The 23,999-nt window shown below is 36.0% G+C and overlaps 3 protein-coding genes across 3 annotated transcripts; 2 read left to right on the top strand and 1 right to left on the bottom strand.

Annotated features, from left to right (window-relative positions):
• Nucleotides 1–3,703: 3,703 nt before the first annotated feature.
• On the top strand, nt 3,704–4,197 carry LOC149942789 (uncharacterized). Its single transcript, XM_090179515.1, has 2 exons — nt 3,704–3,755; nt 3,824–4,197. Exons 1-2 carry the CDS (start codon nt 3,704–3,706, stop codon nt 4,195–4,197), a joined length of 426 nt encoding a protein of 141 aa, XP_090035641.1.
• Nucleotides 4,198–7,025: 2,828 nt separating this feature from the next.
• Nucleotides 7,026–8,619, top strand: ClpP (Caseinolytic protease proteolytic subunit). The gene is made up of 5 exons (XM_090177370.1): nt 7,026–7,319; nt 7,409–7,505; nt 7,727–7,914; nt 8,281–8,386; nt 8,448–8,619. Exons 1-5 carry the CDS (start codon nt 7,119–7,121, stop codon nt 8,570–8,572), a joined length of 717 nt encoding a protein of 238 aa, XP_090033496.1. The 5' UTR covers nt 7,026–7,118; the 3' UTR covers nt 8,573–8,619.
• Nucleotides 8,620–8,697: 78 nt separating this feature from the next.
• Nucleotides 8,698–9,350, bottom strand: mRpS25 (mitochondrial ribosomal protein S25). The gene has a single exon (XM_090177371.1). It carries the CDS (start codon nt 9,275–9,277, stop codon nt 8,762–8,764), a length of 516 nt encoding a protein of 171 aa, XP_090033497.1. The 5' UTR covers nt 9,278–9,350; the 3' UTR covers nt 8,698–8,761.
• Between the last annotated feature and the right edge of the window lie 14,649 nt (nt 9,351–23,999).

Here is a 23,999-nt window from a genome sequence, read left to right as displayed (position 1 = left end):
GAAATGAAAATCGTTTACGATTAGACTCGTTACGTGGAGAAAAACAAACTGCGTTTGATTTACGTTTTTTTACAAAGTTACCGAAGAAAAAAAGGTAAATTGAAAATGAGTTTGCTGATGTCGCTCTTTCAAATCTATTTTTTAGGTTGTAAAATTGTCTAGTTAGTTATATATTCAGGGACAATAGTTTACCTTTTTTATTTCAGTTATATTTAAACAAATACCGACCAAGCTTACCGCACTATAAGGTTGGCTCGTGCTAACGTCTCGGTCTCCTGCTTTTGGGGAAAACATTCGGGGTGGGTTGACAATCGCTCATGACGTCACAAGCTGTCCAGAGAGGGAGAATAGGATGACCGTTTGGCTCCGTCAGACGTTAAGAGAAAGACTCGACATCTAGTGACGTAGAACGCACCTGCGCAGTTCGAATTTCTTTCCTCCTTATCGAAATAACCCGAGTGACCGGCGCGTTAGGTCAAATGATCCCCCCGCAATACAGCCAAACTTTTGTTAACCTTTTTGACAATTAGTGTTAGTTTAGTGTGACCTAAATTAGTTTCGCTTTTTTATACCATTACGATTGAACAAAACCGACCCTCCCATTAATTAATACAGCCAAACTTGTTTTAACCTTACGAATTGACAATTAGTGTTAATTTAGTGTGGCCTGGATTATTTTCACATTTTCATTATTAAAAAAAAGATAATCAGGTTGTATTTATTTTAACAAACATCGAATTACGGTTCGAGAAGAAATTTATATTTACCGAAGAAATAAAAAAGAAATACCATATGAGGCAGGCATGTGGATAAAGTGTATTAGATTTATTCGTTTTTGAAATGGGTAACGCGTTTTTGCGTTAAACCGAACTGAATTTAAAGTAGTAGTGATGTATAATAAAAATTTGAATGACTTTTAAAAGCTAGTATGTTACGTTGCGGTCGTCGAAATTTCGTCCCGAAAAAATATGGGCCATTTTTATATTTTTTTACTAGTGGCGATTTCGAAGGTTGCCAACGTAATTTTTTTTTAAAAAAAGGTGCCACGTCATGTTGAACTATATATATATATTTTTTTATTTGTAAAAAATAGTTGATGTGGAGTTTATGAAAATAAATATGTTAAATGTATTGAACGTTTTTCTTATTTCAAATCCTTGTTGGACGAGCGAAGCTAGCTTTTTTTACATTCTCAACGTGTGACGAAGTGGCTAGCACTCTTGCTCGCAGCAAGAGGAGCCTGGTTCGATCCCAGCTTGTGGCACTAGGTGAAACTCAGAACAGTTCCTTTTTGTGTTGAGTTTGCGAGTTATCTCCTCACTGGTTAAAGGAGTTTTCTCCCCTTTCCATAAAAACTTGCTGAGGTCAATGGCAATAGCAAGATTTGGCTCGCATGGCATGAAGGGCTTACCACGACCATCTTACGTATTCTAACCGGCCACTGTTAATTGGCTTTACAAGAGTCACTAGTTGACTTAGACCTATGGTGGTGCCTTGGGTATTAGCATAGCTGATTATTATTATTATTACTGTATGTAGGTCCCTAAGAACGTTCAGAATGTCCATGTACTAAAAATCGCATGTAGTGCCATAGGCTTTGTACGTAGTTTACATTTTGGTCAGAAATATCGCCATCTACCGGTTTTTAAATTAAAAATATTAAAGCTGTCTGCTCCTTAAAAATTATCTCAGTTTAAGTCTCAGTTTAGGGGTGTTCTGCTATTTCTTAATACATTTAGTTGACAGGTATTAGAAGATATGGCGCTATTTTTACTAAGCCTATTACGAAACTAAATATTTTTAATATGCAGGGTGCTTCCATACAAAAGTGGATGGAAATCGATTCAATTTTTAGTAACAAACAATTAAATTTTTTGTGCCTTTCTGAGACTCATTTGCGGGAGGGGAACCTTCCTCCTCCATTTAAGGGTCTCACATGGTTCGGTTTGAATCGTAAGGGTCGTGAGAAAAAAGGTGGAGGGTTGGGAGTTCTGTGCCGAGCTAGTGAATCGTGTAATCTTGTTAAGTCTTGTTCAGAGCATATTTGTTTCTCTCATGAACGGTTCCCGGATCTTGTCATAGCTATAGTGTATTGTGCTACGGGTAAATGTAGTGGAGTTTACAATTATAAAATCTACGACTGTTTAGCTAAGGATATTGAGGAATTTCGGGCTAATGGTGTTCTTAGTTTTTGCATCGGCGGAGATATGAATGGACATCTTACTGAATTTGATGGTTCGGATTGCTATAACGGTAAACTTTTGAGAGAATTTGCAGAAGAACAAAGTTTTACCATAGGGAATTTGTTAGACAATTGTGTTGGTCACACTACTAGAAGTAGTAGGAACAGTAAGTCTACCATAGACTACGTCCTCTTTAGTGCTAACGTTGTCGATAATGTTATGTTGATGGAAATTGACGAATCTGGATCAGATAGCCTTGGTAGTGACCATAACTTGGTTTCCGTTTCACTTCGACCTCTTTCCAGTTTAAAAGCAAACGATGACCAACCATAAACTGCTTCAGTTCCTGACGGTGTACCAGTGAAGACATTCTGGGACTTCGATAACGAGGCAACTCTAAAGGCTTACAGTGACGAAATGGAAAAGTGGGTGTCTACGCTAACTGCTCAACCCTCGTATGGTGATTTTGTGGGGGCTATGGAAGCAGCAGCGCGGAAAAACTTATTAAAAAAATCACCTAGTGTCATTTTGAAGAAAGGTATTGTGCCAAAGAAATGGTGGGATAAGGAAATTGCTGATGCCATTCGTGCCAGGAAAAGAGCGTGTAAGGATCATAGACAGGCGAAATCTCAGGGCTGCACGGTGGAAGTGGTGCTTGCAAAGTGGGTCTATTATCTACAGAAGAAAACTGAAACTAAAGAATTGATAAGAGAAAAGATCCAACTTGTTAATAAACGTATTGAGAATGATATTATCAAGGCTAGCAAAGCGCAGGGGAAAAAGTTCTGGAAGTATATTTCTAAAATGCGACGTTTATCCTCCCAATCTGCTTCTGGATTAAAGGGTTTTCGGTCTAAGTCTGGTATTCTTCTGTATGAAAAATCCGTCATGCAAGCCCGAATTCAAGAATATATAGCAGACATGGAGGCAACGCTATTGAGTCGTCCTACTGTGACGGATAGCCAAGCGCACTCTGTGGTGAAAGTTCCAACTGTAACTCCAGCCGAACGCCTCAATGCACCCTTCTTACTACCGGAGTTTTTGGCCGTTATTAAAAAATTACAACGGGGTAAAGCAGCTGCGATGGATGAACTCTACGGGGAACTAGTTCTGGCTCTTGGTTCTTCAGCTCTTCAATGTCTGTTGTCCATCTATAATGAAATCCGAAAGTCTGGCGATATTTCTGGTAGTTGGAAGGAGTGTCGAGTCAGCTTGATTCATAAGGGAAAAGGAAAGCCCGAAGATGATTTGGATTCCTATAGGCCGATAGCCGTTACTTCTATTATGTATAAGGTGTACGCAATTTTGTGGAAGGAACGTCTTTCTATTTATATGGAGTTGAATGGTTTTTTAAACGAGGCGCAATATGGGTTTCGACATGGTCGACGAATTGCTGATAATTTGTTCGTGTTATTGAACTTTACCAACTAAAGAAGCGTCCGCTTTATTGTGGTTTCCTGGATCTACAGAAGGCCTATGATAGTGTTTGGTTACCCCAACTTTGGATGGCCTTGAAGAACATGGGAGTTGATTCTGCTACGATAGACAGCATTGAGCGCTTGTATGCAGGAAGTAGTTGTGTTTATAAAGCGCAAGGAGTTACCACCGCTCCTATGAAGACTTCTGTCGGCCTTCGTCAGGGTTGCCCGTTGTCCCCCTACTGTTTGTTATCTACATAAATGGATTGGCTGATCGCCTGGAGTGGTCCTCTAATGGTGCTTTTGTAAACGGGGAATCTGGACGTCGTTTAAGTTGCTTGCTCTTCGCGGACGATGTTCTCTTATTGGCGGATTCAGCGGGAGGCCTTCAGGAATTGTTGAATACTTGCACCTCTTTTGCGGAAGAGTGTGGTTTGCGCTTTGGGAGTGATAAGTCTAAGGTTTTGATCTTTGGTTCAGAGGGTGGAAGCGATACGTTCACTTTGCATGGAGCTAAAATTGAGGTCGCTACAGAGTGCACGTACCTAGGAATTATTTTTTCTTCAAATGGAAATGGTTATTTGGACGGAAGTTAGTGTCTAAGGGGACGAGTCTCCGATGGGCAGTGAAGAATTTGGCGAAAAATTCGTACAACAACTACTCTGTCGGGCGCACTTTATGGAAGTCGGTGGCGGTTCCCGCCCTTACGTATGCAAATGAGGTGATGGCACTCTCGAAAGCTTCCATTGCAGCGCTGGACTATGCTCAAAGAGAAGCCGGTAAGAGTGTTTTGTCTGCGGGTCCCTGTACTCCGAATGCTGCTATTAAGGGGGAGCTTGGTTGGAGCACTATGCGTGAGCGTGAGGTGGTCAGCAAATTGAAGTACTTTGGTCGGCTGATGTTGATGCCAAGCCACATGTTTCCTGGTATCGTGTTTCGGGCCTTGCGACACGAAAATGTTAGAACAGGTTTTTTTCGGCGGCTAGAACATCTTGACAAAATTTACGATATTGGCACTAAAAGGAGTGAGGCTACGAACGAACATCAATGGGCCACAATGGACGTGCGGGAATCTGCAAGCCAACTGTGGAAGGCTGAAATAAGAGAGAAGCGTAGCCTTTGCCTATATCAGTTGAAAAGTGTTCCAGCTCCAGAGCCCTTCTACGACGGATCGTGGCAGAGTGACCTACTTTTTGATGCCCGTTGTGGTGCTTTGTTAACTGGTCAACGACAGGCCCAACTTTTCGGTGACTTGCCGGCATGCAAACTCTATAACCATGAGGTCGAAGATTTAAGTCACATCCTTTTGACGTGTCCAGCTTTGGAGAACCACCCGGGAGTTTCGGAATGGTGGATGGACCACGAACACCCCCCTACAGAGGTGCTTGTCGGCTTCGGTAATACTATTTCAGATCTACATCAGGTCAAATGGATTCTTGGGTTGTGGAAGAAGGCCAAGGACGCTTGGCGTCGTTTGAATAATATTTAATCGGTTTCCTTTAGCTCTTATCGTATTATATATATATATATGTGTATTTTTTATTTATATGCTTATTTTAAATTGGGTTTTTGGCGGGTTTTATTTGTGCTGTAAATTTCTGGATTGGGTTTTTGGTATTTCCTGGATTTTATTCAATGCTGGTTTTGTGTATATATTTTTTATTTTTTTCGACTGTGCTCCTCGTTTGTGAGTGAGCCGCCCTGTTCCAAAAGGGTTGTCAACAAATAAATCTTAAATCTTAAATGAATGCGTTAATAAACGTATAAGGTTTAGTAAAATGTCGGCGGGCGCTCATTTTTGCATATATGATCCATTATAATTCCGGCAGTGAAAAATAATAATCAGCTAGGCTAATACCCAAGGCACCACCTAGGCCTAAGTCATCCAGCGACTTTTAAAGCAATTAATTCAGGTGACCGGGTTACAATGTGTAGGAGGGTGGTGACCAGCCCTTCATGCCACGCGAGCCAACCGCTCCCTAGTCCCTACACTAACTATTACCTTTAACCTTGATACATTTTTATGGAAGGAGAAGCCGCGTAGAACTCGGGGGAAAACCTTTAACCAGTGGGAAGAAAGAGTTGTTCCGAGTTTTCACCCAGTGCCACAAGCTGGTTCCTCTTGCTGCGAGGTGAAAGTGCAAACCATTCCCCCAAAATGTCTGTGTTGCAATTCTTTCCTTAATTGCACGTGCTTATTTTGATTAATGATTAATCCAGACCTTTTCTTAGGAACCTATAACTACGTTCTTTTAACCATGGATCAACTGATGTAGCGTGCGTTACAGTATATTCATAATTAAAATCACGTATGCATTTGGAATTTACGAGTATCCAAATAGCTAGTTCCACGGGTATGAACGTAAATTTTATTTTGAAATTCCCTCAAATGAGCTGTACAAACATTCAAATATAATGCTATAGTTGCCATCTAGGGTAAAAACCATAGAAATATTATTTTTACCCTAGATGGCAAAATACTTCACTTTTTTTATGGGCATTGAGGCGGGACCAGTTTAAAAATTCCAGCTTTCTTCCAATATCTACTCCGACTTTTTTCTTTCTAACACAATAAACGTCACACTAGAGATGAAGGGCTTATGAAGTTACCAGCAACCTTTAGTAGTGGTATTAAGTTACAATGAATAACATAGGTAACTAGAATGCTACCGTGTAACTGGCAAATGGGCCAAATTCCGTGGCAGACGATAGCCAGATCTCAGCCAATCAGAGCTCAAAGAGTGGTTCTGCCAAGAATTTAATGTCACCAGAGAGAATGACGTAATATATCTCCCGCTATAGTAGCGGATCCAAGGAGGATTATTATCCTCCTTGGCGGAACCACTCTACGGCCTCTCATTGGCTGAAGGTTCAAGGCGAACTGGCGTCAAGCTCGGCCGTAGGCGGCAGCATTCTAGTTACCTATGAGATTTCTATGATGAATAATGAAGTAAAACACCACGCGGCGCGATTCACGATTCGCGCCTTCTTGAATTATAAACATTTATATGGTTTCTAGAGTCTAGACCTATCCACATTTCACATTCCATAAAAAATAATTTACAATGGGACCAATAGAAAAAAAAAAACAGTTTATTTTTGTAGACAATAGGGGTTACTAATCCTAAGGACTAGTTTTAAAAAATTCCTTATTTCCAAGACTGGTAGGAAACCGTGAGATGGGCAGATTACGTGGCGCCCTCGACGCGCGGTGAAATGAAATACATTATGCCTTTTGGAAAATCAACTGTCATTTGATGTAAACAAAGGAAGGGTAGATGGCAGTGCAAATTGTGCCCATCTCCGCTTTCATACATGCGTGGAGGGATGAATTTTGCCGGTTAAAAACAGGGGTGCCTTAACGCGGTAATCTTCACTCTATTTCTTTTCTATCTCTATGGTCATCATTTTATTTTCTTAGCAGATGACAAAACGTCTCGATACCTTCTGAAGCCTATTTTAGAAGTTGCCTCTCTATCTAAGTTATCTTCGAAAATTGTTTTTAATTGTCCAATTTATGGCTATGGCATTTAGGAGAAACATAATTAACATCCTCCAATCAACGAATAAATGTTTCAAACCGCGAAACATTCATAATTCCTCGTCAAAGCTAATGCCGTTGATTCCTATTGTAATCGAACAAACTGGAAGGGGAGAGCGAGCCTATGATATTTATTCACGATTACTTAAAGAAAGGATCATTTGCGTTATGGGACCTGTAAGAATCTATAATAAATACACCCGCATTAAGCCAATAGTTATCTTATGTTTCAACTTTAAGTGATAGGTGGTTCGGTGTATTGGCAGATAACTGATGAACTTTCTAGTCTTGTTGTGGCACAACTGTTGTTTTTACAATCTGAAAGTAGCAAGAAACCAATTCATATGTACCTAAACAGTCCAGGTTTAAAAGATTTTCCATATTCATTAAAATAGCAATTTGATCAAGAATACATTGTGCTCGACCCAGAGCTTGAAAAATTACAACTGCCTCGAAGTTTTCACACCCAAGTCTGAGTGCAATCTATCTTTGAACCAAAAGCTATGAAAATTAATTAAACCTTTTCTGCGTTTAATTAAATAATTTTTAAATAACTTTATAATATATTGAATTTAAAATTTTAGGTGGCTCAGTAACCGCTGGCCTAGGAATATATGATACAATGCAATACGTCCTTCCTCCAATAACAACTTGGTGTGTCGGTCAAGCTTGTAGCATGGCTAGTTTGCTATTATGTGCTGGTAGTCATGGTTTAAGACATTCACTACCTAATTCCAGAATTATGATTCATCAACCATCTGGCCAAGCTGTGGTATGTAATTTAAAAGGATATTTATACAACCATATGTAACATTATAACTAATAAGTGTGCGCTAAAGTTATTTTCTTTTATGAAACCTTAGTCATGGAATATGATGTAATGTTACTTCCAACTCCGTAAAGCTTCATCAACTTTTTTGAAGCGAAAAAAGTTATTATAGTAGATTTTGAAAATGTGTACAATTCCTCATACTGTCCTGGGTGACAAACTATATATTAGCTCGTGGCTAATTTGGTCTCCATGATAACATTTTAAATAGCACTGGGAATACAAGAATTTCGCATTTATAGCCCATTATATGGAAATGTTATACAGAAGCACTTAACAAAACATTATTTAATAATTAAATGATTTTAGGGGCAAGCTACTGATATCCAAATTCAAGCTGAAGAGATTTTGTATTTGAAAAGGAAAATCAACGAATTATATGCCAAACACACTAAACAACCTCTGAAAGCCATTGGTAAAGTTATAGCTATTTCCGAGTGAATTTTTTTTTAAATACTGTATCTGAATAATTGCAGAAGATAACATGGAAAGAGACAAATTTCTAAATCCAGAAGCAGCTAAAGAGTTTGGTTTAATAGATTTAATTCTTGAGCAACCACCTTTAGCTATGAAAGATAATGGTAAATCATCTTCAGTGTAAATTTTTCAAGAAAGCTCATTAAACTAGTTCCATTTATATAAAATAAATTAAAATTTCTTAAATTGCCTCATTTGTTTTAAGATTTACACAAGCAAAACATATTCTAAGAAAAAAAACCAACCAAATGATAGCGCTTGAAATTTATTACGCAATAGAATTTTTAAACTTCTACAACCTTCGTTATCACCATTAACCCTGAGCTAGTTCCTCTTCAGTGGCTTTTCTATATTTTCCTCTCATTCTTTTGGGTAATGGTACAACTCCGGGGCAAGGGACCTGACCAGGAACTTCACAAATGCAATGTCTATTAAAGGAGGCTCCAAAGTAAGCTGGGTTATCTTCGGCTTGAAATGCCTCCATCTGGAGTTGCGCCTGTGATTTCCCCAATATTTTACATAAATGGTCTTCAATTTCATCTTTAGACTTCCCATCAAAGTCCATAACATAATCTTTACCATCCTCAAGCCAAAATCTGCCAAATGGTGTAGGGGTCATGTCCCTAAAAGTAGTAATTTGCACTTGGGGGTTCTTGTAGAGGAGTTGGGGTAATTTCCAAAACACGAACTCATAAGTTCCTTTATGATTTTCTCCCAAATGGTTATAATTTATGGTAAATATTTTAACATTGTTGCGAAATACGATTCTACCCTGTTCGAGATATCTTATTGTTCTTCTAATGGGGGCAGGACCTCGCATGAACGGCATTCTGGAGGTTAAATAATATTAGTTGGGCCAAATTTATATTAAATATTCAATAAACACAAACAGTAACGATAAAATACAGTGGAGCAGACGCTAAAGCGGTCAACACTCCAACAGCGTTGCCAGGTCCCAAAACTGAAATTACAGTATCAAACAGGCTTGGAAATAAGGTTTATTTCCAAACTGGTCTATTTGGCCAGTGACTCCCAACTCTTGAATTATTTCAGTGGTCACGTAGACCAGTTGGTTAATAATACGGTAGATAATTTTAAATTAATAAACTGGACACTGGACCAGTGAACCCCTAGCTTTTGAATAAAAAAACTGGTCCGAGCAATTAATAAACTGGTCTTTGACCCAGTGACCACCACTTATTTCCAAGCCACTATCAAAGCTCAAATATAATCGAATTTTCTAGAAAACTATAGTACGCAGTTACGGCCAGCTTTGATTACTCGCTATAACTTTGTAGCACTTGATCATAGTTGGGCATTTAACTTTGAAGTGAGTAAAAGTATCAGTCACCCCTTTCCAAGTTCCATGGCCTATTTCGTTCCTACAACACGCTTGATTAGTCCATGGTTATTTCTTAGGTTAATAGATAGGAACTTTCTAAAACATAGTTAAATTATCGCAAAAAGCGTACTATATAGTACGTGATTGAAATTATAGTACGGAGAAAATCGATAGTAATAATATCGAAAAGTACTATAATTATAGTACAGTTGGCAACGCTGCACTCCAAGGAATGGCAAGGACCAAGTCAGCAGCAGACGATATCGATAGCACGTGTACCAAATACACAATCGCTGATTGGATAAACCCATAAAATGCTTTTGTGCTAAGTAAAGGATGGCGCTTAATGCCTATTTGCGAAGTATTTCCGTGAAAGTATCGAAATAATGCTTTTGTGACAAGCGTATATCTTTTAACCTAAGAGGGCTAGAAACAAACTGATTTCAGATTCAGAATCAGCACCACCAACTTACCCAGATAAAACTAAAACATAAAAATGTCAAAAATGGTCGTTAATGCCTTTGTGCAAATCACGGCAGAAGAATATTCTTTTATATTTAAAACAGTGCTAGAAATAAAGTTTTTGAATGGCTAGCAAAAGATACTTTTCAGTGGTTTTTCCATTAACGGTTCAGTGGTGTTCAGTATATTATTTAAATTGTTTATATCATGGGCCAAATAATGATAAATCCATTATTTGGCCCATGGTTATATCAATAACATATATATGTATAAGAACGTTGAACGATCAAATTGGCGCCTGGTGCCATGATGCATTCGGTTACAGAATAACTCCGCCCAAAAAACCGCGTGCGGCGCGCGCTAAAGGTTAAAACCGTTTCTTGTTCAAGCGCGCGCTCCACGCGGATTTTAGGGCGGAGTTATTCTGAAACTGATTAAATCATGGCCCAAGCGATGCCTTTTGTTCAACGTTCTTATACATATATACGTTCTTTCAAAAGTGACATAATTACCAAAAGTGTGTCAATCGAACATATTTCATAATAAATGTTACGAGCGAAATAAAAGTCGTTCTGTGGAGACGCTATCGCCATCTACCTACGATATAATACCAGAGAGGAAACGGAGACATGGCAATCATTTCTGATATCTGTGCTATTTTTCGCGCGGCCAGTATTTTTTAAAGCGCAAGTAGAATACAAAGCAGACATAAATAGTCATTTTTTTTGTGTTAAAAACACAGAAGAGAAAACAGTAGAAAGGACTGCCAACTTTTATCTTTCTGTATATATATTTTTCTTTTTCTTTTGTTTTTATTTTTGGGTATCTGTATCAGGGTGTGTATGGTGCGAAGGCCTAATTGTCATGTGCACCAAAATAAAGTTTATTATTTTTGAAAAAAAAAAGGTGACAATAAATAGTCTTTTATGTGGTCGATCTCGAGTCGAGCATTCATTAAACCTTTAGCATACGAAAGTACAGGGATTGTCACACTTTTGGTAATTATGTCACTTTTGGTTCTTTGTTATATCGACATTTCACCACTTCCACAAACTTATTTCTAACAATAAATTAGATCTGGTTTACTTTCTATTTATCAAACTAGATGGCGAGACCTCTGCATGATTTCAACATAAATTACGACCAAGAATGTATTTATTTCCACTTAGGGAGAATGACTACGTTGAGACGATCGACGAGCCATGCCATAAGAGCTTAATGATCTAGTGCACTCCTACCACGTCATGAGGTGGGGGAGGAAAAACGTTACTACCGTGTGCTTCAATCAAAGGCTTAGGGAGACTATGATAATCCAGGCCGATTTGGGGGTGGGGGGTAAGAGCTTACCACTAGAGCATAATTTGGATTTTGAGCCACTCGAAAAATCGTTTTAACATTCTCCCGAAGTAGAAATAAGTACATTTTAGTTATGACGCAAAGCGTAAAATTGAAAATACAATGATTGATTTTTCAAACATTGAAAGCGATGATGGTTTTTCAAAATGGACAGCTCTGGGTTGAGCCGAGGGGAACAGCCTAGATTGACCTTTCGCTCACAAAACTGACACGAAACCCTCCCACCTTTCTGTAAAACCTACAAAGTAATAACCGGGCAATATAAATATGTTATCGGTTACTATTCAATCGGCGTATTTCAGACAAATTGGTCCAAAAGTTAAAAGGGTGACCACTCCCTCGCCTTGCCTGTGTCAAATTTACCCTTTTCACCATTTTGAAATACCCAACGCGATGCGGCCTTTTCAAAAAAGACTCACGTCAGATTCTAACAATGATTTTCCAAGCTTTCGTCCGCCCGTCAATCCCAGGTTAATTTTTGATATCGTTTTGATCATCATAACGCCAGCCGACGTTTAAATTAGCCATTGTTTCTCCAATGCTAAGTTGCCTTGGTTTTCGATAAGCTTTAAGCTGTCTGTATATTTGTTAAGAAATGTAGATTATGTAAGCGAACGTTCTTATCCTCTCGTTACCAAATACCGTAGGGCCTATAATACTGTCGAGAAAAACCGAAATAATTTTTTTTTTAAAGCAATTACATAGGGGCTGGGTGTAACATCGAAAATGTGGCGTAAATTGGATCCGTAATTGCCGTGTAAAACATTTCATTTGATCACGCCCGTCCCTACAGTGTTGAAACGCATAAAAATATTGAGTAGTTTTATTTTATCATTTATTTTCATGCAAATTACCAGCCCTGAGGGGGAAATTCAACCAAATGTACCATAACTAAATACCATAAATTTGTTCAGAAAATCTTAGGTTGATTTCACAAAAAAATTATTGTTGAAAAACCATACTTCTAAAAAGGAAACGCTGGTTGAAAATTTGGAATTTCTCACATTCGCGCTATTTAAAGTAATGGATAAAACGAATTTAAAACATCAAGTTGAAACTCGAATTTAAAACATCAAGTTGAAACTTGAATTTAAAACATCAATTTGAAACTCGAATTTAAAACATCAATTTGAAACTCGAATTTATAACATCAATTAATTTGAAACTGGAATTTATAACATCAATTTGAAACTCGAATTTAAAACATCAATTTGAAACTCGAATTTAAAACATCAATTTGAAACTCGAATTTAAAACATCAATTTGAAACTCGAATTTAAACCATCAAGTTGAAACTGGAATTTTTTAAATAAACTCGGGATGAAAATATAATTTATAAAATAAACTCGGAATGAAACTATAATTTTTATTTATTAAACTGAAGATGAAACTAAATTTTATTTATTAAACTCGGGATGAAACTATATTTTTAAAATAAACTCGGAATGAAACTATAATTTTTATTTATTAAACTGAAGATGAAACCAAATTTTATTTATTAAACTCGGGATGAAACTATATTTTTAAAATAAAATTGGAATTACAGTCGAACTTCTAAAATAAAATTGGAATTACAGTCGAACTTCTAAAATAAAATTGGAATTACAGTCGAACTTCTAAAATCAAATTGTAATTACAATCAACCTTCTAAAATAAACTTGGAATTACAACCAAATTTCTAAAATAAACTTGGAATTACAACTGAATTTCTAAAATAAACTTGGAATTACAATCGAATGCATTGCAGTCGAATTTCTTAAATACACTTAGAATGACAGTTGAATGTCTAAAATAAACTTAGAATTACAGTCGAATTTCTAAATAAACTTGGAATTACAGTCGAATTTCTAAATAAACTTGGAATACAGTCGAACTTCTAAAATAAAATTGGAATTCAATCGAACTTCTAAAATACACTTAGAATGACAGTCGAGTGTCTAAAATTAACTTTGGAATTACCGTTGATTATTTTAAATAAACTTGGAATTATAGTAAAATTTCTAAAATAAACATGGCATGCCAGTTTAATGTCTAAAATAAACTTAAAAATTGCATTACAATTTCCAAAATAAACATGGAATGACAGTAGAATGGCTATAATAAACTTGGAATTACATTACAATTTCCAATATAAACATGGAATGACAGTCGAATGTATAAAATAAACTTGGAATTACATTACAATTTCCAATATAAACATGGAATGACAGTCGAATGTATAAAATAAACTTGGAATTACATTACAATTTCCAATATAAACATGGAAAGACAGCCGAATGTCTAAAATAATCTCTAATTAAAAGTTGATATTTTAAATGGTTTTGAAAATAAGCTGAGGTTGAAAATTTTTTTTCAAAATCCATTTCGAGCTATAACTATTCCTTTGAATTCTCGGGTTTGAACGTCGAAAATGTTGAAAAAACAAAATCGTAAAATAATTTCGAAAAAGAAAGTGCGTCCCGTAGCCGACTATAATCCTTTCTTTGCAAACACAACAATAAGCGGTATTAAGAATGAAGAATACGGTCGCGATTAGCCCGAGGCAACTATTTAATATAAATTTCACCGTCACTTTAAACAGAATAGATAATAGCGTGGTCGGTGGAAATTCGAGCCTCGAGGCTTTGAGGCAGTGCCACCAAATGAGCTCTCGCCGTTTTTAGGTTTGGCCCAGCGAGAAAGCGGGTGACTGCTAATGTGTCGAGAAAACAATGAACAAACAGAGAAAATATGTCTAGTTTAAAGACCGTAATGAAGGTTGCGCAATCTCTCGCGCACTCTGACATGCCCCACATTCGCGTACACGTTAATTAATTTTAATTAAATACCTCGAATGTCGATTAAAAGGCGGGATTATCGGGTAATGAATGTCGGATTTGCAAAGAAAAAAATGCCACTTGTTATTGAAACACCCAGTTTTTCGCCCTTTCTGCAGGCTGATTTATGTACGTTCCCTTACAGAAATAAAGTAAGACCTAGATTCCAATTTTACATAAATTGAAAATATTATAACCAATTTGAAATAAGGGGTTGTTCACTAAAAATTGCGGTTTTTGACCCTCCCATCCGCCTCGCAATGAAGATTTTTAGACTGAATATGCTGTAGATGGCGCTACACAACATGGGGGATGGGGCTTTCACGTGGGAATTGGAACGGGAAAGACCATCTCGCATGTTGTGCAGCGGCAACTACAGCACATTCGGTGTAAAAATCTTCCTCATTAGAAAACCCCCAGCCCCGAAATTAATTACGTAACAAATACTCAAACTATCAGCCCAAAATTACGTCACAAATACTCAATCCAATTAATAATAATAGCACCATAAGTGACTTTCCACCACCCTCCTACCAGGGTTACGAAGTGGGATTTAACAGGTGTTAAATTATGTGGTAAATAATGGTAAATAACGTGATGGTATAAAATGGGAAAGTGGTATATAATGGTAGATAGTGGTAAATAATATTATTTACAGTATTTAAAACTTAAACATACATTTAAGGAGATAAAACCTTTAAGATTTAGAATAGACTTTTAGAGTAATGAAAATAAAGTTTAAGCTCGTCTAGTGTCGATATATTCCTTTGTTGAATGATTTTCTTGATTTAACCAATATTTACCATTATTTACCATAATTAACATATTAACCATTATTTACCATAATTAACATATTAACCATTATTTACCATAATTAACATATTAACGATTATTTACCATAATTAACATATTAACGATTATTTACCATAATTAACATATTAACCATTATTTACCATAATTAACATACTAACCATTATTTACCATAATTAACATATTAACCATTATTTACCATAATTAACATATTAACCATTATTTACCATAATTAACATACTAACCATTATTTACCATAATTAACATACTAACCATTATTTACCATAATTAACATACTAAACATTATTTACCATAATTAACATATTAACCATTATTTACCATAATTAACATATTAACCATTATTTACCATAATTAACATATTAACCATTATTTACCATAATTAACATATTAACCATTATTTACCATAATTTACATACTAACCATAATTAACATATTAACCATTATTTACCATTATTTAGAAGTAGTATGCATATTATTCGAAAAAGTGGTCTTTTTGGAACAAATGCTGCCTCCTACCAGATGTGGATAATGGGCTCCTACGCTTTGTAACCTGACCACCATTAAAGGGAATAGAACCTCCAACGCGTTCTTTATGGAAGACCCCATCAATTTCCTTTATTCCCTTCACAATCAGCGATTATCAGCGCCGCAAGTGTGAAAAGCCATGGGAGGCAGCGGACAATATTGGAACCCTCAGAGGGCGACAGAAATACCAGAGGTTATATTCCCTTTAACAAGGCCTTACAAGTCACTAGATAGGACTTATGCCTGTGTGGTTCCTTGGGTAGTAGCTTATAGATTGTTGTTGTTATTACCTTAAAACTATTAAAAAATTTTAAAAATTAAGCTTATTAATTTAGCTTTTTACCTCTAGAAAACTAATCATACTACTAACAAGAATGTATTTATTTATACTCAGGGAAAATGAATATGTCGAGATTATTTTTAGCGTTTCTCCAATTCCACACGTTGGGCCCCCCGGTATGCTCCTCCGCTTTAATAAAATCAAATAATACTGCAATCTCATTACGTTTTTCGACGCGATTAACGCTGCAGCGAGGACGCAAAAAATAAGACCGCCTCCTTTTTCCCTTCCCCCCCCCTTAGCGTGACGGGGTTAGGGGCTCAACGTGTCCAAAAATAATTGATAATTTAGGTATAAAATTACGATATGTGACGTAATATTAATAACATTAAACTCCCACTCACTCCTTACTGCAGTACGTAATTTGTTAAAAGCCAAATTATATATAGCCATACACATAAATTACGTTATATATAACATCCAACACGTTTAGGGATTACCTCCGAAACAAACAACTAATAAAGAAAATTGTCAAAGTCTTTAAAATTATTTTCAGCACTAGTGGAGAGTTCAAATATATACGTGAAAATTAATTTCATGCAAATATATACGTGAAAATTAATTTAGTGCCAATATATACGTGAAAATTAATTTAGTGCAAATATATACGTGAAAATTTTTTTTAGTGCAAATATATACGTGAAAATTAATTTAGTGCAAATATATACGTGAAAATTATTTTAGTGCAAATATATACGTGAAAATTAATTTAGTGCAAATATATACGTGAAAATTAATTTAGTGCAAATATATACGTGAAAATTAATTTAGTGCAAATATATACCTGAAAATTAATTTAGTGCAAATATATACGTGGAAATTAATTTAGTGCAAATATATACGTGGAAATTAATTTAGTGCAAATATATACGTGGAAATTATTTTAGTGCAAATATATACGTATAAATTAATTTAGTAAAATATGTGCGTGAAAATTAATGTAGTAAAATATGTACGTAAAAATTAATGTAGTAAAATATGTACGTGGAAATTAATTTAGTAAAATATGTACGTAAAAATTAATTTAGTAAAATATGTACGTGGAAATTAATTTAGTAAAATATGTACGTAAAAATTAATTTAGTAAAATATGGGCGTTAAATTTAATTGAGTGAAATATGTACGTGAAAAGTATTTAGTGGAAATTATTTAGTACAACGTGAAAAATAATATTGAGTTTCGTTTCCAGAATATCAAATTTTGTAGCTTAAAATATACTGTACCTCAACCGCTAATGTAACCCAGAAATTAATTTGAAAATTGCTGTTAATGAAATTCTATTAGGAAATTCACCTGGTTCGTACATTTTCCAAACCATAATTTGAGTGGATCGGTGAAGATAAGAAAAAAACAAATTTTTAGCGAGCGAAAAAAGGTCTTTTACCGGCTCTGAATCACCGTTTGTAGCGAGTACCAACAAAACCTCCTTTCTTCGCGCAACATTTGACGTTAGCGAAAAGGCGACACTAATTGGATTTGAACGACACGAAGAAGTAAATAGGACCTCGAAACAGCGCTATGTCAATGTTAACAATGCCATTTAAAAAGGCTTAATTCGTCCGTCGTTTCATTAGATTAGCGTCCGACGGGCTATTTCGTCGGTCTCGAAATTACACGGTACCAACATCGCGCTGGTTACATATCGGCAGGTGGTTCAATTATTTTCTCGTTTGCGGGAAAACGTTTTGGCCAGGTTCTCGAAAAGGTTAACGAGATACTTCGCATCAACCATATTTTCTCCCCGTGCGCCCCTTTTAATGTAAATTTAATATTGAATTAAATGCTCTCAAAGTATTGCGCCAACCTTTGATATCGAGGGCACGAATTACCCGCTACCATAAGTGTACGTAATGTAAGTAAGACATTCGCAACCTGGTCCATTATTGTTGTCTTACTATCACCAAGAATATATTTTGATACCTAAGGACATTGAGCTAAGACGGTGTATTGGTAAAATTCTGTTATACCTTTCAGAATGGAAACGCCCAATCTAGAATACATTTTCCATAACGAAAGCCAACAAAGATATTTCCTATGATGAAAACCAACAAAGATATTCCCCGTGACAAAAAACGAATAACGAAAACCAGTAAAGACGTTCCACATAATGAAAACCAATAAAAATATATTCCCCACAACCAAGACCAATAATGATATTCCCCACATCCAAGACCAATAAAGATATTTTTCACAACCAAGACCAATAAAGATATTCTCCACAACCAAGACCAATAAGATGTTCCCCACAATCAAAACCAATAAAGATGTTCCCCATAACGAAAACCAATAAAGATATTCCCCACAACCAAGACCAATAAAGATATTCTCCAAAACCAAGACCAATAAAGATGTTCCCCATAACCAAAACCAATAAAGATAATCCCCACAACCAAGACCAATAAAGATATTCTCCAAAACCAAGACCAATAAAGATGTTCCCCATAACCAAAACCAATAAAGATAATCCCCACAACCAAGACCAATAAAGATGTTCCCCATAACAAAAACCAATAAAGATATTCCCCACAACCAAGACCAATAAAGATGTTCCCCACAACCAAAACCAATAAAGATGTTCCCCATAACCAAAACCAATAAAGATATTCCCCACAACCAAGACCAATAAAGATATTCCCCACAACCAAACCAATAAAGATATTCCCCACAACCAAGACCAATAAAGATATTCCCCACAACCAAACCAATAAAGATATTCCCCACAACCAAAACCAATATAGATGTTCCCCACAACCAAAACCAATAAAGATGTTCCCCATAACGAAAACCAATAAAGATATTCCACACAACCAAACCAATAAAGATATTCCTCACAACCAAAACCAATAAAGATATTCCCCACAACCAAAACCAATAAAGATATTCCCCACAACCAAAACCAATAAAGATGTTCCCCACAACCAAGACCAATAAAGATGTTCCCCACAACCAAAACCAATAAAGATGTTCCCCACAACCAAGACCAATAAAGATGTTCCCCATAAAGATAGGAAACCAAGAAAAGAAAGATATTCCCTATGATGAAAACTAATAAAGATCTTTCCCACGAAGAAAACAAATATATTCCTCATGACGAAAACTAATATATTCCCCATGATGAAAAATAATAAAGATCATTCCCCTGGCGAAAACAAATAAAGATCTTTCCCATGGCGAAAACAAATATATTCCCCATGATGAAACCAAATAAAAATCTTTACCATGACGAAAACAAATAAAGATCTTTACCATGGCGAAAACAAATATATTCCCCATGACGAAAACCAATATTCCCCACGATGAAAACAAATAAAGAACTTTCCCATGAAGAAAACGAATAAAGATCTTTCCCATGAAGAAAACAAATAAAAATATTCCCCGTAACGAAAACGAATAAAGATATGACAACAAGTCCCGCTATTGTAACTTTTACGAAACAAAAAACGACTTCTTTTGGATAGAGACCCTCAGATACACGAGACACATGTGAAATACTGTATCAAATGGTCGTCGACTGCAGTCACGACATCGATGACGCAAAGACCACTTTCGTTGAAACCCTTCAAAATAGGTCCTAACCGCAAACCGAACCACCCCTTCCCAACTTTAATTATCCCACTTAACTAGTTAAAGTAATACCAAGTCATATTTATATTCCCCAAAATTTACGCTTTCCCAGTTCAACAAACGCCTCCAGCTATGGCTTTTTTCTCGTAAGTTAAGCGCAAATCCCCATCGTATCCACTCTAGTTATATACTAAGCGAGTTGTAGACGTCGAAAGCGTTTGGTCAAAATGAGGGCTCACGTATGATGGGGAATTTTATAAGTTATTCCACGAAATCACTAATCGAACTTTCTCTCCCAAATGGATTTAAAGGGAGTAGAAAGTAGGACGTTCGATGATTGATTAACGAATCGCAATATTATTGTCGCTAGGAGCGTTGTTTATTTTTTAAGATGCGAGGACTTTTTGAGTCTCTGTTCCTAACGCGTCCGCCTTTCCCGCGATCGTTGTTTCTAGCTTAGTGGACCAGATGATTCGTTTAAAGAAGATTCTACTACACCACTCACTGTATCCATGGTTCAATACTACTACCGAAAAAAATTTCAATGTTGGTTTACTCACCAGCTTTATAGAAAAAAACTAGATTTCTTCTTAAGACCTTTTCACACGAGCCAACTTTTCAAATCAAAATGCTGAGTCAGCAAAAATGGATCAGTGATCCATTTTTTTCTCGCGTACTTTTTTGGTGGATCAACTCATCGAACTTTTATTCACACGAACCAACTAGTTTACTCAACTCAAAGTTGACTCATCTAGTTGGATCAAAAAGTTGGCTCGTGTGAATAGACCTTTAGAAGAACTTGTATTTTTCTGCAGTAGGGTGCAAGACGACGAAATAGAAAGTAGGAATGCGCTACTATGGACATTTTTATTAGTGCTCGGATTTCGATTAATTTTTATCCATGAATAAAATAAGCACGGCGATATCTAAATAATATTTATTTAAATAACCAATAGTTGAATAAAAATTGTAAAATGTTTAAATAATCGAAGGTGAATAAACCTATTATTTAAATAAAACCAACAATTAATTAAATAAATACCACTTTTATGCAAAATTAATGCTTGGTTGCGTAAAAAACATAATTAAATAAGTTTAAATGATATTCGTTTTACCAACGTTTTTTTAAATAAATCGGAAAATTTGTGGATAATGAATAAACAATTCCGAGCACTAATTTTTATCATTGCTGTAGTATCGTCCAATAACATTTTTCTTGGTCATATATCCTGGTTGATCACAAAATCTGTTGAGTTATTTATCATACGTAAGTACCAGCTGAATCAATTTCGGGCTTGGAATTCGTAACTTTGAATATCGCGATAACAGAAGAAAAGTTCAGAACAAGTGAATGGGTTTTAGCTGTAGTTGAGGAATACTCCAATCGTACTATACCAGAATACACGGCAGACTGACATGTATTAGTCAGGTGGTCCACTATGCAAACTGGCTACGTGATTTTGCCCACCTGGCCAGGTATGAAATAGGGCAGCGGTTCCCATTTTATTTTGCTATCTTAAAAAACTCTTGACACAAACAAAGATGGCCGCGCCAGCGAATTAACCCCCCCCCCCCCCCACACACACACACTCAATCTCCCCCACCCCTAAATGTCCAAACACTCGCTACTCCCTTTAAAGTAGATAGTTTGGCTTAGCGAGGATGAGGGCGTTGCTAGGGTTACGCCGTCGGGGTTGAACTTTTCGCACCGATATTTTAACGCGTTCAATTAGCAGCTGCGACGACGACCCAACCTGATTATTTCTTTCTTACTTTCTGCTTAAAATGACATTAAATGGTTTGAAGCGGGCGCCGCTGCTCGTGATAAGATTAAACTTCATTAACACATTTCCGCTAATTTCGCAAATCAAACTTCGGCCCTTTTCATTTATCCATTAATAAGTGAACTCCAAATCGACCGTGCCCAAGTATCGGCTCCCGCTTTTTCCTTTAAGAACTATGTCAATTATCCTCTCCTATAAATGATATTTTGTATAATTACAACTTATTAGCAGTCTCATATGATATAAACATATAAGTCGCGGTTGTCACGCCTTATTCTGGATGTCTCAATTCGTACCTTGTTTTAAAAACAATTTCTGTAAAAGCTACAAATTAAGAGATTTTAATTTTCTAATTTCTAATATCAACATTGAAAAAATCATTTTTTTTCTAGTTTACCACCTTTAGTTAAGACGTTACTGGTGAAAACTCCTAACCTAGTTAAAATTTAATTAGTGGAGCCTCCTGCCGTAGTTAAAATTCAACTAGTGAAACATCCTACCCTAGTTGAAATTCAACTAGTGGAATCTCCTACCCTAGGTAAAATTTAACTAGTGGAACCTCCTACCCTAGTTAAAATGTAAATAGTGAAAACTCTAGTACCGTTAGATATCATTTAAGTAGTGTAAAATCTACTACCCTTAGTTAAAATTTAACTAGTGGAACCTCCTACCCTAGTTAAAATGTAAATAGTGAAAACTCTAGTACCGTTAGATATCATTTAAGTAGTGTAAAATCTATTACCCTTAGTTAAAATTTAACTAGTGAAAACCCTACTGCCATTAGTTAAAATTTAACTAGTGAAAACCCTACTGCCATTAGTTAAAATTTAATTAGTGAGAACCCTACTGCCATTAGTTAAACTTTAACTAGTGAAAACCCTACTGCCATTAGTTAAAATTTAACTAGTGAAAACCCTACTGCCATTAGTTAAAATTTAACAAGTGAAAACTCTGCTGCTATTAGTTAAAATTTAACTAGTGAAAACTCTACTACTTTTAGATATCATTTAAGTAGTGTAAACTCTACTACCCTAGTTAACACTTCACTTCCGTCAATTTAATACTGAAAGTTTTAATAGTGCAAACTCAACCTCCCTCACTTTACTAATAACAAATCGGTTCCCTCACCTTGCTTTACTAGTACATACAATTCAGAGCTGTGCGAGTAGTCGAACATCATCGATTACTAGGTCGAGTACTCGAATTCGACCTCGAATAAGTAATTGGAAAATACTCGTCGATCATCGAGTACCAAAAAATTGCAAAGTCGGTTACCCGAATACTCGAATAAGCTGCTCTCTAAACTCGTCGAGTATTTGTTTTTTCTATCCTCGTTGCTTCATATTCAAAGAGGGGTTTTTACAACGTTTTGGGGTAGCAAGACGTACAAACCACAAATGCTTTGAATGAACTTGGGGATGGATCATGGATTTTAATACGTAGTGCACCTGCAAGGTTTTTTTCAAACCATATAGGTCGGTTTACAGTTCGTTCGACGCAGAGTTTGTTTTACAGGGGTACGCAAAAACTCAGATTTTTTTAGCTTCTTTCAATCGAGAGATGGCGCCAAAAGTTCCTAAATTGTACCGAAAACGTAATAGTGGCGCCATCTCAAGAACTTCTTAAATTAAAAACAAAATTCTAAGATCGCCCTGCCCCTGTGACTTACTACCCAGTTATACATCAGTAAACCCACCTATTATTAAGTTTTGGTTTTGGTTTGGAGTGTCACTTCACGAGTTCGGATGTCGGCCGGCGTTTGAACTCCAGAGTCTTAACTTCCTAAGCAATATACGGACAGAAGGTACATTAATAATTGAAAAAAATATATATTGTATTGTTATTTTACTATTAATTACTATAATTAGGCTAGAAGCCTAGTATACTGGTCTTTCATATCTCACTAGTGGAAACTGTGGATCATTTAAATTAATGGAATATTTTTCAGTATTGAAAGTTAGTTTATACTAATTTTAAATTTAATTTCCTAATTACTCGACAAAAAACCAACTCCTTATCAAGTATACTCGATTACTCGACTCGACTTCAATATTACTCGATGAAAACAAATGTAGTACTCGATACGCGACTCGATTGCCTAAAACCACTACTCGCACAGCCGTAGTACAATCAAATACCGATCAGGGTTGGCAAGTTTTAAACAAAATGTTTAAAACAAGTGTTTAAAACACGTTTAAAACAAATATTTTAAACAAACACCAATTTGTTTTAAACGTTTTAAACTATCTGTTTTAAACATGTTTTTATAAGGTAAATTTTCATTGTTTTTTTTGTAAGATTTTGGTTAATTAATATTAGGGAAAAGGTAGAAAAACCATTCCAAGGCTCTAAGAAAGGTAAATTGTATTGATAACGGGTAGTTTGATTTTAAGATTCTCTGAAAAGAGCTACTGAAAGGGCTCGATATGATTTTATAAATTTCCTACCAGTGCAAAAATCCTACGAACGAATTGAATTTTGTCTTTTTGTTTAAATAGAATGTATATAGCTGCCAATAAACATCTATTTGG

The sequence above is a fragment of the Leiobunum rupestre genome, chromosome 6, assembly GCF_980474605.1.
Source record: "Leiobunum rupestre chromosome 6, qqLeiRupe1.1.hap1, whole genome shotgun sequence".
Lineage (NCBI taxonomy): Eukaryota > Metazoa > Arthropoda > Arachnida > Opiliones > Sclerosomatidae > Leiobunum > Leiobunum rupestre.
This window is presented reverse-complemented; position numbering and strand designations above follow the sequence as displayed.